The 14,013-nt window shown below is 41.9% G+C and overlaps 2 protein-coding genes and 1 pseudogene across 2 annotated transcripts in view; 1 reads left to right on the forward strand and 2 right to left on the reverse strand.

Moving 5' to 3' along the window:
• The first annotated feature begins 623 nt into the window (after nt 1-623).
• Nucleotides 624-1,156, forward strand: LOC126506013 (galectin-1-like; annotated as a pseudogene).
• A 104-nt stretch (nt 1,157-1,260) lies between these two features.
• On the reverse strand, nt 1,261-1,763 carry LOC126506020 (60S ribosomal protein L23a-like). Its single transcript, XM_050149291.1, has one exon. The coding sequence runs from the start codon at nt 1,744-1,746 to the stop codon at nt 1,276-1,278; it is 471 nt and encodes a 156-aa protein (XP_050005248.1). The 5' UTR covers nt 1,747-1,763; the 3' UTR covers nt 1,261-1,275.
• A 1,061-nt stretch (nt 1,764-2,824) lies between these two features.
• The window catches only part of Lvrn (laeverin), a 55,042-nt gene continuing 43,853 nt past the window's right edge, over nt 2,825-14,013 (reverse strand). Inside the window, exons 19-20 of the mRNA XM_050149283.1 lie at nt 9,994-10,069; nt 2,825-4,790 (exon numbers count right to left, since the gene is read on the reverse strand). Coding sequence (XP_050005240.1) covers nt 4,650-4,790; nt 9,994-10,069 — 217 coding nt within the window. The 3' untranslated portion in view covers nt 2,825-4,649. The remainder of the gene's footprint in view (nt 4,791-9,993; nt 10,070-14,013) is intronic.

Consider the following 14,013-nt stretch of genomic DNA (forward strand, 5'->3'; position numbering starts at 1 on the left):
GTCACTGACCCCAACTCGAGAAGCCTGATTGTCTCTCTTTTCCGTCTCTGTCTCTTGTCAGCTGCTGAGGGCACAGCTCGCTAACTCTGATCATTTTCACTCAAAATCTAACAAAATGATATTCAAGGTTCCTCCTGTGTCCGTTTCAATGAAGCTAAACACACACAAAGGGACCCCCGATTTCTCAGTACCATCGTCATCTTTAACCTTTCACCGTGAGGTTTGCTGATATATGAGTAATGGCGAGATACAACCATCTGCAGTATTTTTTGGGAGCTGGTTTCAGGACTGCACAGACACCAAATCCTTCCCGTGCTTAAGTCCATTGTGTAGAATAGCACAGTAGTTTCATCTAACCTGTGCGCCTCTTTCTTATTATTTATAGTTGTTGCTTGTAAAATGGAATCCCTCAGAGTAAGAGACAGCCTCTGGGTGGGAAAATGACAGTTATATATACTATCGAGAAACTCAGAGCCAGACACACCCTGATCTCAACCCTCTCAATCATGAATGTTACGGCTTCAAAAATGTGAACAAAATAAACCTCACTTATTTATAAAAATAACAAGTTTTGGACATGTTACAACAACATGAAATAGACTAAGACATGATTAAAGGACCAGATGACTTCTAAGGGGTTTAGTCATCAAGATGTCCTGAGTTCTCAGCCAGAGTCTTCAAACAGCTGGAACAGCGGACCTAGAAATCTTTTGTTAGTCAAGACCAACAGTCTGGTCACCAGCAACCTGAATCCTAAACCTCGTGCCTCACGGTTTGTGGAAAGATGGCCTCCAAAGCCAAGAGCTATGTGCTGAACCCCTGTAAAGACAGCAACAACCTGAGCCTTCACATGGACTCTTTTCAATGCCCATGGGGACACCAATGTCACTGTGAGCAGCAGCAAGCACAGCAGAGCCTGGGGGAGTGAGGAACCTGCCTTTCCCTTCCAGCCTGGGAGCATCATGGTTGGGTGCATCGGTTTCAGCTGTTATGACCTGACCATCAAGCTGCGAGATGGACCTCACATTCCCCAGCTACCTCAACACGGAGACCATCAACAACATGGAAGCAGAGGGTGACTTCGGGGTCAAGTGTGTGGCCTATGCGTGAAGCCTGTCAGCTGGCTCCCAGCCACCACTAGAGGCAGCTGCCTCTGCTCCCTAGGAGCCCCGCAAAGTCAATCCTGCATTTTTGTGGCTGCTCTATGGGATTCTTTTTTTTTTTTTTTTTAATGGTGAAAAAGTGTATATTTAGAATTAGCCGGCTGGGCTCAGTTTAGATGATTCTGATCTTGTTGGCAACATCCAGAGCATCATAATCAGGAGCCAACCGAACATACGCCTTCTTCTCTCCGTCAGGCCTTATGAGGGTGTTGACTTTGACCACATCGATGTCATAGAGTTTCTTCACAGCCTGTTTGATCTGGTGCTTGTTGGCCTTGACGTCCACAATGAACACAAGTGTGTTGTTGTCTTCTATCTTCTTCATTGCTGACTCGGTGGTCAGGGGGAATTTGATGATGGCATAGTGGTCAAGCTTGTTCCTCCTGGGCGCGCTCTTCCGGGGATATTTAGGCTGCCTTGGTAGCCGCAGGGTCTTGGGATGCCGAAAGGTGGGCGATGTGCGGATCTTCTTCTTTTTGTGGCTGTGGACGCCTTTCAGCACTGCCTTCTTGGCTTTCAAGGCCTTCGCTTTAGCTTCGGCTTTGGGAGGGGCAGGAGCTTCCTTCTTTGCTTTCGGCGCCATCTTGGCGAAAAGCTGCTCTATGGGATGCTATAGGATGTGTAATTACAGTGCAAGCTAGAGTCTCAGCTCTGTCAAGTCCAGCAGGAGAATTAGGACATTGGTTGAGAGGTGGAGACACTGAGATTTTAGTGTGAAGATTGAGCTGTGTCTGGGTTTTTTTTTTTTTTTTTTGCTTGTTTTTTTTTTCTTTTGCTTTTTATGCCCCTAGTATTTGTCTTAAAAGCTCCAGAATTCAAATCTCTTCGTTAAAACAAATGAACAGAGTATTAATTTGATTTGTTTTTCGGATGGACAGGGATGGGCACTGCCTAGCAGTGATAGGCTGAAGTGGTAAGAATCGTGTATGGCGCATGCTCAGTGTATCCTATGATACCTGCAGAAGGCAGTCTTTCCTGGCTATTACATCACCTGCCAGCTGCATGGTGCCACTGGTGATTAGGTAGGTCAAGACTCGTCTCTCAATTACTTTCTAAAGTGAATGTATTTGCTCTAAACTCTGGGTTTAGCTGGTGGGGATGAAGGAGACTGTCACCTTGTGACAAGATCGGAGCGGCCTCTTCTCGCTGACAGAGCATTCCTAGGAAGACCTCCTAAACGGAGTTTGAGATTTATCAACAGAATCCTGAGACGCAGGAGTGTTAGCAGCTATGTTTATCTCGAGTGAGATATGCTAAAATTAAGGGACTATTTTGGAATGATAGTGTAATCAGTGCACAGGGTAGAAACCCCAGATGTCCTACAAATCCCATAGTTAGTGGCGCCACTTCCCTCCTCTGGCGTGTACTTAAGAGCTTTCAGGTCCAGGATCCATGCTCTCATCAGAATGGCCACTTTCTTCAGGCTAAAAGCAGACGTGATGGCAGCATCTCATTCTGCTCGTTTAGGCGTGAGCGGAAGGGAAGAGTGAGAGGAAGCCTTCGTCTCTGCTAGTGTTTTCCCATAGAAATAGAAATGAAGAGAATTAAAGTGTGGTGCAGCCCGAGATAGGAAGGTTTCACACACTCACTCACACACAGACACACACAAACACAACCCCCCCACAAACACACGTGCGCAATTAAAGACAAAATACTTTCTAAAAGAAACCAGAATAACTTTTATTCACCTGCTTAAATTTTCTCGGAAAGGAAGGTGGTAAGAGAGCGGCAAAGCCGTGGGATCTGGAGATGGCCGACCAGCTCAGGAGTTTCTGTTTGCATCCATTAAGTCGCACTAGTCACACGAACGTACAGCTCTATGCAAGGTGTTGTATAATTAAGTCTTCTGGGTTTATAGCTGTTCCTCACTGGTTGTGTGAGTTAGCACAGGCATTTCTATGGAGTAGAGGAGGTTGGGTCATTAGCACAGTGTCTTGATGTGGCATTTGCCGTATATAAAGGGTATTTTAAATTTTAGTAATGTGAGATGTGACAAATTTCAAATAAGCATCTGGATGTGCAGTGACTTATGTTTCTGTTTATGTAGTGCTAATTTTGAACACGTGTATGCCCTGTGACATGCACAGGCATGAAGTCGCAGATCACGACCTATTTTTCTTTCCATCCCTTTCCATTTCTCTGCGCTGTTTATCAGTCCCGTCAACTCCCTGACTCCCGATGGTCTTCTTTTCTGTTCCTCGGATAGATAATCGTTCCCGAGACTCCTCTCATTAATAGTCACACGAAACAAAATTCTAGGCTTCTAGTCTTGTCTTGAAGTTCTAAAGTCTTTTTATTGATAAAAATGTTTGTTAATCTTTACAATACTACTGTGAGGTAGATAGGAGAGAAGCGATTTTTACCCTCATTCTGCAAAAACGCCAACAAAATGTAGAGGAAAAGGGGCTGGATGAGATACACAGTGTCTGAAGCAGGAGCCGTGTGCTTCCTTGTCCTGTTTGCCATCGCGTGTAACAAAACTAAGCCCTTTGCATGTGTCATAGCCAGTGACTCTTGAAAGTCCAGTGCTTCATATTGCAAGTAGCTTCACCTTGGCCAACCGAATTGGCTCTGCTGAGTGTGGTGAGAACTGTGCCCCGGCTTGACGTTTGGTTCTTTTCATTTGGAGATTTTCCTGAACCCAGAAGATAGTCTGAAGGTGCTACTGTCCTTGACATCACTGTTTTCCCTCAGGGACTCTGACTAAAGAGCATCCATCCACAGGTGACTGCACAGAGCAGCAAGCCAGAGCTTTCATCCCCTTTAGATCCTGAAGGCACTTTGCAGATTCTACAATCGTTCATTCTTTTGTGACATCGTCTAAGAAAGTAACAGCCAGGTAGGAGCCAATGTTGTAGGCACTTTAGGGGAGAGAATAGGAAAAGAAGACCATTATTATTACTATTTTGCTTTGGAGGCATTTGCCATGACTCCTAAAATTGTCCATGGCTCCAGTCTTGGTTAGACTTGACATTCTTTGGTTGTGCTGTCTCCTAGTGATCTCATTATTTCTGGCTTCTCTTTTCTTTACACTGCCATGTTGTGGTCCTAATTGTTCTTTTATTTTTAAACTAAATAAGGCGTAGAGTTATTTCAGGCCCGGATTTCCATCTGACTAGAATATATTCTCCATTAATGCCACTGATTTAATGCTCCACTGGCCTTCACATCAAAATGAGTGAGCCTTTCCTAGGTCAATCTGTTTTGGGTTGTTTGCGGTTGTTTTTGAAAGGCACTTAAAATTGGTGATTTTATTGCTCGATGGGAAGCAGGAGTTTGCCCAGATCCATGGCAGTGTTGACAGAATCCTCAGCCATCACTGATCTTTGAGGCAATGTGGGAAGACAGGAAGGGCATGAGTAAGTAGAAAAAACATAACCAAAATAAAGAAGACATGCAGCTTTCCGGAGTCATGGAATATGGAAGACAGAACTGTGAGCAAACAAGATTATAAAATGCAAGAAACATGCTGCAAGTGGCCACAAATTATGTGTTTTTCCAAAGCCACTCAGCCATCCTGGCAATTCTCTTCTTGTTTTTCAGATTCTCCGTCTTTATTGCCTGTAATTTGGTGTGCACCGCAATCTTCTGGTGCTCGTCCAACACGTTTCCCAGGAAACACAGCAACTAGAAAGGCAGAGACAACTGATCAGTGATACCAACCTTCTCACTGGTACAAAAGAAAACAGAGTTCGCGGCAAAAAGCAAAATGACTTTGCAAAGAGGCAATGGTGGTTGGGAAGGAGTGGCGATGTAGACCTCCATCATGTGTCCCTGGGGAAGCTGTGACCGAGACAGTGTGATTAAGACCATACTTCCCCAGCAGGATGAAATGTCAGCTGAATTGTCCATGAAGTAAGAACTTGGTTTTATTAATTTTTCTATTTCCGAAGTACATCATAGCTTTCAAAAAAATAGTTACTGATTATGTACTGGACATTGCCCAAGGTTTGTGAACAGAGACACAGTTCCTTTGGAATTTCAAAGGAACTTGGCAGCTTCCAGAGGTCAATACCGATGGACCTTATCTCTGCCTTCACAGATGTTATCCTTCATTTCTGCATGTTTCAGTAGATGGCATCATCTTTTATTTATCTGAATGAATAAACAATTCAGTAAAGTTTCAGAAAATTAATATGCAAACACCAGTACCAACCGGGCTGGAAAAATACCTCAGTTGGTCAATTGTGAGCATGGGAATCTGAATTTAATTCCCTCATGAAAAGGTGGAGCATGGTAGCATTCTGGAGATGTGATTCAAGGGGCCAGGCTCTAGGCCAAGCCAGCTGCCAAATTTGGCAGTGTTGTCCACGTGGATCCGGGTTTAGAGTCATGAAGGATACACGTGCAGAGGGCTTATCCAGTCTTCCTCCATGGCTAAGGAAGGCCATGGAGTTCAGGCCTTCAATGTGTGGCTGGGCCGACCCTGCATGAAGTCCCCGAGAAGACAAGAGACACTGAGAGGCCATTGTGTGAAGCTGTGGAACTGAAGCCTGGATTGCACTGGAAATTATAAGAGATGAGAGGTGCCAGAGCCAAAGAGACCTTCAGACATGGAGTGAGTGAGGCCAAGGGTAAGAAGTGTGTCGTAGGCAGCAAAGCTGAAAGGGCATAGAGCTACAGAATTTGGAGTCTGCCCTGCCAGGTTACTGTTTTTCTTTGATCCAGTATTTTCTTCACTATGTTCCAACTCCTTCCTTTTGTAATGAAACTACATATTCTGTGCCATTGTATGTCAGAAGCACATAATTTGCCTCTTGGTTTTACAAAACATTACAACTAAGAGAATGCCTTGAGTCTCAGAAGACAATGGAGACTTTCGAAGTTGGGCTAAATGCACTTTATATTATGGCAGGACCAGGAGCCTGTGGGAACCAGGAAGTGGAATGTGGTGATTTAAATGAGAATGGCCCTCATAGGCTCATAAATTTGAATGCTTTGTCTCCAGTTGATAGAACTGTTTGGAAAGGATTAGGTAGTGTGGTCTTGTTGGAGAACATGCATCACTAGGGGTGGGCTTTGAGATTTTAAAAGCCCATGCCATTTCCTGTTAGCTCTCTCTCTCTCTCTCTCTCTCTCTCTCTCTCTCTCTCTCTCTCTGCCTATACTTATAGATTGAGATGTAAGCTCTCAGCTACTGCTCCAATGCCATGCCTGCTGCCTGCTGCCATGCTTCCTGCCACGATAGTCATGGACTCCAATTCTCTGTAAGCAAGCCCCCAATAATGTCTTCTGTAGGTTGCCTTAGCCATGATGTCTTATCATGGCAACAGAAAAGTAATTAAGACAGAAGTAACAAAGGGAGTAGCTCTAGAGAAACAGAATTATAAAGGCAAATTTTATTAAGTATCCAGAACAAACTTTAGAACTCACATCTACTACACATATAACTTTTTACAACCTGTGGGAAAAAAAAAGAAAATAATAATACTGGGTTGTTGCTTTTAGCATCTCTGGATAAACCGTCAAGGGAAAGAATGAGTTTTATGATAAAAATTTGCCAACTTCTTGTATCTCAATGTATACAGTGATAGAGGAAATAAATAACTCTGTGATCAAATTAACCAACTTATAGCATCCCTGGATATAGATAAACATACATTCATTGCTACAGTTGACTGGCTCCAGATGCACAGACCAGTCTGAAAGTTGTTAAGCATGCCCTGGAAGAGAATCTTCTCTCCAATAGTCATAGAACTCAGGTGGCAGAAAAAAAATCAACCCCAAACCCTCATTATATAATTGGCCGAATCACAACAAAAATTCAGTCTGGGGAGGTATCAGTAATTAAAGTAAGGGTATTGATTGGTAAGGAATAGGGTCCTATAGCCTGGGATGGAGATGTGTGAGAGGGATCTACTGAGGCTGAGGACTCTGAACTTCAGATTCTGAAGGGTTTATCTCACCCAAGGAAACAATCTCTCCACCCTTAGCAGAGGACGCATTTCCACTCCTTAGTTCTGTAATGTTGACGTTGCCGCCTTTGCCCTAGGAAATTAATCCTTATTATATGCCCAACCAGGAGTAATCTTCCCTGATGGAGATGCCAGACAAGATGATTATTCTGATAATTCTTTCGGGGCCCTCAAATAGTGGCCTCTATACCTATAACCACTCACCCTTAAGTGGATACAATCTGTAAAGCAAAGGATAACGAGCCTATAGTCCATGACCCTAGAGAAGCTAAGTAACAAGAACCCTAAGAGAAAGATACATAAATCCCCTTAAGAAGGGAAAATAAACAAGATCTCCTGAGAACATTGGGAGCATGGTGTAGGGGGAGGGGAAGGGAAGGCAGAATAGGAGAAGAAGGGGAGAAGTAGAGGGGAGAGGACAACTTGAGGGAACAGGATGGTTGAGATGGGGAAAGAACAGAGATGGAGAGCAAGGAAAGAGATATCTTGATTGAGGGAGCCATTGTAGAGCTATTAAGACACCTGGCATTCCACAGCCAGAGGAGTGTGACCGTGGGTTGACATTCACAGAACTCACTGATCTCACCATGCTCCCTGTGATTCTGAAGCAGCTGATCTAATTGGGCAATGAGATAGGTTTTTGAAGACACAATGACAGCACCGATTAGGTGGCAGTATCCTGGAGGGCTGGACCAAGATGCTCCAGATGCCAGTGTATGCTTTTCAATATATGGCATGATTTCTCCCCTAGTCAATGTGCACAGCGCAGAAACCAAGGACTGGTAAAGGGACTAGTTCATTCACTGTCACCCTCCTGGTTCACTAGGGGCATTTTTCCTTCCTTAAATTCTGCTGACCTAGAAGGTTTGATTCCAGATGGAAGAACACTGCTGCCTGGAGATACAATCAGCATTCCTTTGAACTGGAAACTTAGACTTCCCCATTTTGACCTTCTGATGGCCTTAAGCCAACAGGCAAAGAAAGGAATAACAGTGTTAGGAGTAATCAATCCAGAATACTAATTGGATTCTGGACAATGGAGGTGAGGAAGATTATGTCTGGAATACAAGAGATCTTGTAGGACAGTGGTTCTCAACCTTCCTAATGCTGCGACCCTTTAATATAGTTCCCCATGTTGTGATGTACGGGGTGGTTTTTTGTGTCTGCTTAACACATGCTAGAGTCATCATAGGAAGGAGTCTCAGCTGAGGAAATGCCTCCTTGAGATCCACCTGTAATGCATTTTCTCATTTAGTGATCGATGGGGGAGGGCCCAGCCCATAGTGGGTGGTGCCATTGCTGGGCTCCTGATCCTGGACACTATAAGAAAGTAGGCTGAACAAGCCAAGAGGAGCAAGTCAGTAAGCAGCTGCCCTCCATGGCCTCTGCATCAGCTCCTCCCTCCAGCATCCTGCCCTGTGTGAGTTCTGGTCCTGACTCCTTTCAGTGATGAACAGCAATGCTAAAGTGTAAGCTGAATAAACCCTTTCCTCACCAACTTGCCTTATAGTCATGGTGTTTAATTATAGGAACAGAAACCCTAACAAAAACATATGGTGATCCCCAACAATAAAATCATTTCATTGTTAATTTATAACTGTTTTTGGTACTCTTATAAGTTGTAATATAAATATCTAATATGAAGGATCTGACATGTGGCCCCAAAGGGGTCTCAGCCCACACAATGAGAACTGCTACGTTAGGACATCTCTTGATGTTATCATTCTTATGATTAAAGTTGAATGAAAATAGCAATAAACCAATCTAGGCAAGATGACAAAGGTCCTAGACCCTTCAGGAATGAAGGTATAGGTCACTTCTCCAGAAAAAAATAAGATCTACTGAAGTGAGGAGAAAATAAAGAATGGGTGGTAGAGGAAGGTAGTTATAAACACCTGCTAAGGACATGTGACTAGTTGCAAAAAAAATTATAATTGATTTGAGGGTTTCTGTCCTATTTGATAAGAATGTGTTATGCATATACATATATATGTATGATATTTGTGTTTTCTTTCCTCTGTGTTTTTATCATGTAGTGTAATACCAATTGAGGTACTAACAGTGGTTATATTTAAGTTAAAAGACACTAAAAGAATGTCCCCCCCCAAGTGACATGTTCACATATTATCAAATATATAATACATTTGTGGTTGTACATGGGATAGTTATATCATGTTAGACGTAATTATGACTTGGTCATTGCTTCTACTTTGGAATTAAGCATGACAAAGAAGATATTGTTTGTCAAGTTGACAAAAAATGGACATGTAATGGCTAATTTGGTTGTCAACATGACTACATCTGGAATTAACTAAAACCCAGGCAGCTGGGCACTCCTTAAGAAGGATTTTTCATGGTTGAATTATTAAAGATCTACCTTAAACCTGGGCCACACCTTCTGGTTGGCAGGCCACATGGAAGGGCATGGAAAGAGGGAAGATTTTACTTTCTGCTTGCTTGTCCTCATTCTCACTGTCAAGTTCAGCATTCTGGTACTAAGACATTCCTTCACTAGTGTTAGAACATGCTTCTTCTGGAGTGCAACATGAACTGAAGCCTGACAGCTTTTTAGGACTTTCTTGAGACTCCAGCGCTAGATTGTGACTGCTGAGACATCTAGTTTTGTGGCCTGAACAGCTATGGGACCCTTGATCTTTCCATTAGGAGCCAGCCATAGATGGACTACTTGGTCTACAGCTTGTAAGCCACTCTGATAAATTCCTTTTGAGAGAGTGAGGGGGGGGGGGGGAGAGAGAAGGGAAGAAGAAGGAGGAAGAAAAAAGAAAGAAAGAAAATGTAAAATTCAACCAGTTCTGTTCCTGTAGAGAAACCAGGCTAATGCAATACCAAAAGCACTAACAAACCATGGAGTGAGATGGTTCAGATAAGTGTAGATTTTTAATTTCAGTACTTACCTCCATAATCTGTAGGTCTGTACTTACAGTCCTCCCTACGATCCACACCAGAACATCTACTGATTCTGGTCCATACCTGTGAAGCAATGAGGTGCCAGTCAGAGGACAATACTGCCTGGCAACGAAGCTGCATGTTTCAGCAATAGACAAATAGTACATATGTAGCCTCATCAAGATCACCCTCACAAATCAAAGTGAACATGTATGAACTTGTTCAGCTTCACCTTGAAGTAGAAAACCTGTTATGTAGAGAACTAGAAACACTAAAGAAATATTTATATTTGTGCAACAAAACTTGCAGTTTCATTTAATTTTAGTATAATTATTAAAGCAAGCAACAATTATATGCATCTATTTTATGAGCAGTTAGAATTCATATCCAGTGTCTCAAAGCACGAAACTTTACAAGTATGTAAATAATAAAGTAAATTATGGCCCCTCTAGAAATGATAGAGAATATGGAATAAATTTCAAAACCACTGACTAAATTGCCCTGTGGTATATTTAGAGTATGGTGCTTTGTTTGTTTGTTTGTTTGTTTGTTTGGCATGTTCATTTCTACCTTATGAGTCTCAAGATATCCCAGTACCATGATTGTTCCAACTCCATTTAGGAAGCAAAAATTGTCAACAGATACATACCGGTACAAAGTACTGCTGTAGCATGGGGGAAAAAGAAGTTTTGGATGAATTAAAAAGAAATCAAAATTGAAATAGGATTATTATAGTAGACTGAACAAGAAATAGTCAAGTTGCTTTGGTAGTTAATATGCATAACTGATTTACTTCAAAAACTTTAATTGTGAATTTTCAAATTATAAGAGTTATTGTAAGAGTTAGTTATCTACAGAAATCTGAGTGGGAGGGAACAGCACCTTAACCTCTCCGAGTCCTAGACGTAATGGAAGCTGAAGTTCTCTGAGTGAACAGGACTCTGTGTGCAATTCAGGCGAGCAAAGCTGGTGCTGTGGGCCAGGAGAGCAGCTCTCGGCTCTCCATTCTAATTATCCAAGTAGAGATAATACAGGAGTCAAGTTTCCAAACAGGAAATCTGTCTCCTGAACTAAAGATGTGACTTCTCTATCAGACATGGGAGAAAGCAGACATCAAGAGGTAGGAGTGAGGGAGCAGGCCTGAGATAGTGAACTTCACAGGAGGAGGACTGAGCCAGTGACCTAGACTAGAGCAGACCTGAGACAGCAAACTCCACAGGAGCAGGATTGAGCCAGCGACCTAGCCCAAAGCAGGCCTGAGACAGCTCTGCTCTACAGGAGCAGAGCAAACCCGGGAGGGCCAAGCAACCTCCAGGAACACAGAGTGACCAATGAGGTCACTGGAACTGTGGTACTAACTGTACCACGAGGAGCAACCAATTGAGCCATGGATCCACTGACACCTGGAAGATTGATTAACAGAGCCACAGATAGCCCCCACTACACCAATCAGAGGAAAAGATGGGTAGATAAGGTAAGAACACATGCAACACCACAAAGAGCAACATGACACCAGTAATAACTAGTGACCCTACAACAACAAGACTTGAACAACCAAATATAAATGAAGCAGAAGAAAAATGGCCTAAAAAATAACTTTAGGAGAATGTTTGAGGCCCTTAAAAGGCAAAATTCCCTCAAATAAATGGAGGAAAAGACAAACAAAAAAAAAATAAAAGACATCAACAAATCCCTTAAAGAAAACCAAGGAAAAAAAACAATCAAACATATTAAAGAAACTATTCAAGACTTGAAAATTGAAATAGAGACAATAAAGAAAACACAAACTGAAGGAATTATAGAAACAGAAATCATGAGAAAATGATCATGAACCACAAATGCAAGCATAAACAGCAGAATACAAGAGATGAAAGGGAGACTCTCAAGCACTGAAGATACAATAGAGGACATAGACTCATCAGTCAAAGAAAACATTAAATCTAACAAAAGCTTAACACAAAATATCCAGGTGATGTAGGTGGGTCTTCTATCTATCTGTTGCTTTCATTGGTTAATTAATAAAGAAAACTGCTTGGCCTGATAGGTCAGAACATAGGTAGGTGGGAAAGACCAAACAGAATGCTGGGAGGAAGAAGGCACTGAGGCAGACACCATAGCTCTCCTCTGCGAGATGGACACAGGTTAGAATCTTCCCGGTAAACCACCACCTCATTAATAGAAATGGGTTAATCAAGATGTGAGAGTTAGCCAATAAGAGGATAGAACTAATGGGCCAAGCAGTGTTTAAATGAATACAGTTTCCGTGTAGTTATTTCGGGCATAAGCTAGCTGTGCGGGACCTGGGTGGGACAAAAAGCAGGCCTGCTCACCTCATTACTACATCCAGGAAATATGGGACACCATAGAAAGACTACACCTAAGAATAATAGGTATAGAAGAAGGAGAAGAGATTTAACTCAAAAAGCACAGAAACTATATTTAACAAAATCATAGAAGTAAACTTCCCCAACCTAAAGAAAGACATGCCTATGGAGATACAAGAAACATACAGAACACAAAATAGACTGGATCAAAAAAAGTTCCATTGCTAAATAATAAAACACTAAACATACAGAAGAAAGAAAGAATATTAAGAGGCGCAAAGGAAAAAGGCCAAGTAACATATAAAGGCAGACCTATCAGAATTAAAACTGACTTCTTATTGAAAACAATAAAAGCCGGAAGGTCTTGGTCAAGCGTTATGCAGACATTAAGAGACCACAGATGCCAGCCCAGACTACTATACCCAGCAAAACTTTCAATCACTATTGAAGGACAAGATATTCCATGACAAAAATAGATTTATCCAAATCAGAGAAACATCACCCTTCACAATAGCCACAAATAGCATAAAATATCTCAGAGTAACTCTAACCAATCAAGTGTAATTACAAGAACTTTAAATTTTTGAAGAAAAAAGAAAGGGTATGAATAAATGATGCTGGCATAACTTATACGAACATGTAGAAAAATAAAAATAAATTCATATCTATCACTATGCACAAAACTCAAGTCCAAACGGATCAAATATCTCAACAAAAAGCCAGCCACCCTGAATTTCATAGAAGAGAAAGTGGCATTGGCACAGGAGACCACTACCTAAATATAACTCCAGTAGCACAGACACTGAGAGCAACAATTAATAAATGGGACCTCCTGAAACTAAGAAGCTTCTGTAAATCAAACGAACTGGTCAACAAGACAAAATGGCAGCCTACAGAATGGGAAAAGTTCGTCACCAATACCACATCAGACAGAGGTCTGATTTCCAAAATATACAAAGAACTCAAGAATTAGGTCATCAAAAGAACAAATAATCCAATAAAAAAAATGGATTGCCTTTCTGTCTTAGCAACAGTGTCCTTTGCTTTACAGAAGCTTCTCAGTCTCAGGAGGTCCCATTTATTCAATGAGGCCTTTACTGTCTGTGCTGCTGGGGTTATACGTAGGAAGTGGTCTCCTGTGCCCACGTGTTCTAGAGTACTTCCCACTTTCTCTTCAATCAGGTTCAGTGTGTTTGGACTGATATTGAGGTCTTTCACCCACTTGGACTTGAGTTTTGTGCATGGTGATAGATATGGGTCTATTTTCATTCTTCTACAGATTGACATCCAGTTTTGCCAGCACAATTTGTTGAAGATGCTCTCTTTTTTCCATTGTATACTTTTAGCTCCTTTATCGAAAATCAGGTGTTCATATGTTTGTGGGTTAAAGTCAGGGTCTTCTATTCGATTCCATTGGTCGACTTCTCTGTTTTTATGCCAATACCAAGCTGTTTTCAATACTGTAGCTCTGTAATAGAGTTTGAAGTCAGGGATGGTAATGCCTCCAGACGTTCCTTTATTGTATAAGATTGTTTTGGCTATCCTGGGTTTTTTGTTTTTCCATATAAAGTTGATTATTGTCTTCTCCAGATCTGTGAAGAATTTTGATGGGATTTTGATGGGGATTGCATTGAATCTATAGATTGCTTTTGGTAGAATTGCCATTTTTACTATGTTGATCCTCCCAATCCAAGAGCAAGGGAG

The sequence above is a fragment of the Alexandromys fortis genome, unplaced genomic scaffold (assembly GCF_014885135.2).
Source record: "Alexandromys fortis isolate MF-2015 unplaced genomic scaffold, M_Fortis_MF-2015_v1.1 scaffold_60, whole genome shotgun sequence".
NCBI lineage: Eukaryota > Metazoa > Chordata > Mammalia > Rodentia > Cricetidae > Alexandromys > Alexandromys fortis.

What these genes read in the sequence shown, in the direction of transcription:
- LOC126506020 (XM_050149291.1), bottom strand. Translation starts at nt 1,746, where the DNA reads ATGGCGCCGAAAGCAAAGAAGGAAGCTCCTGCCCCTCCCAAAGCCGAA.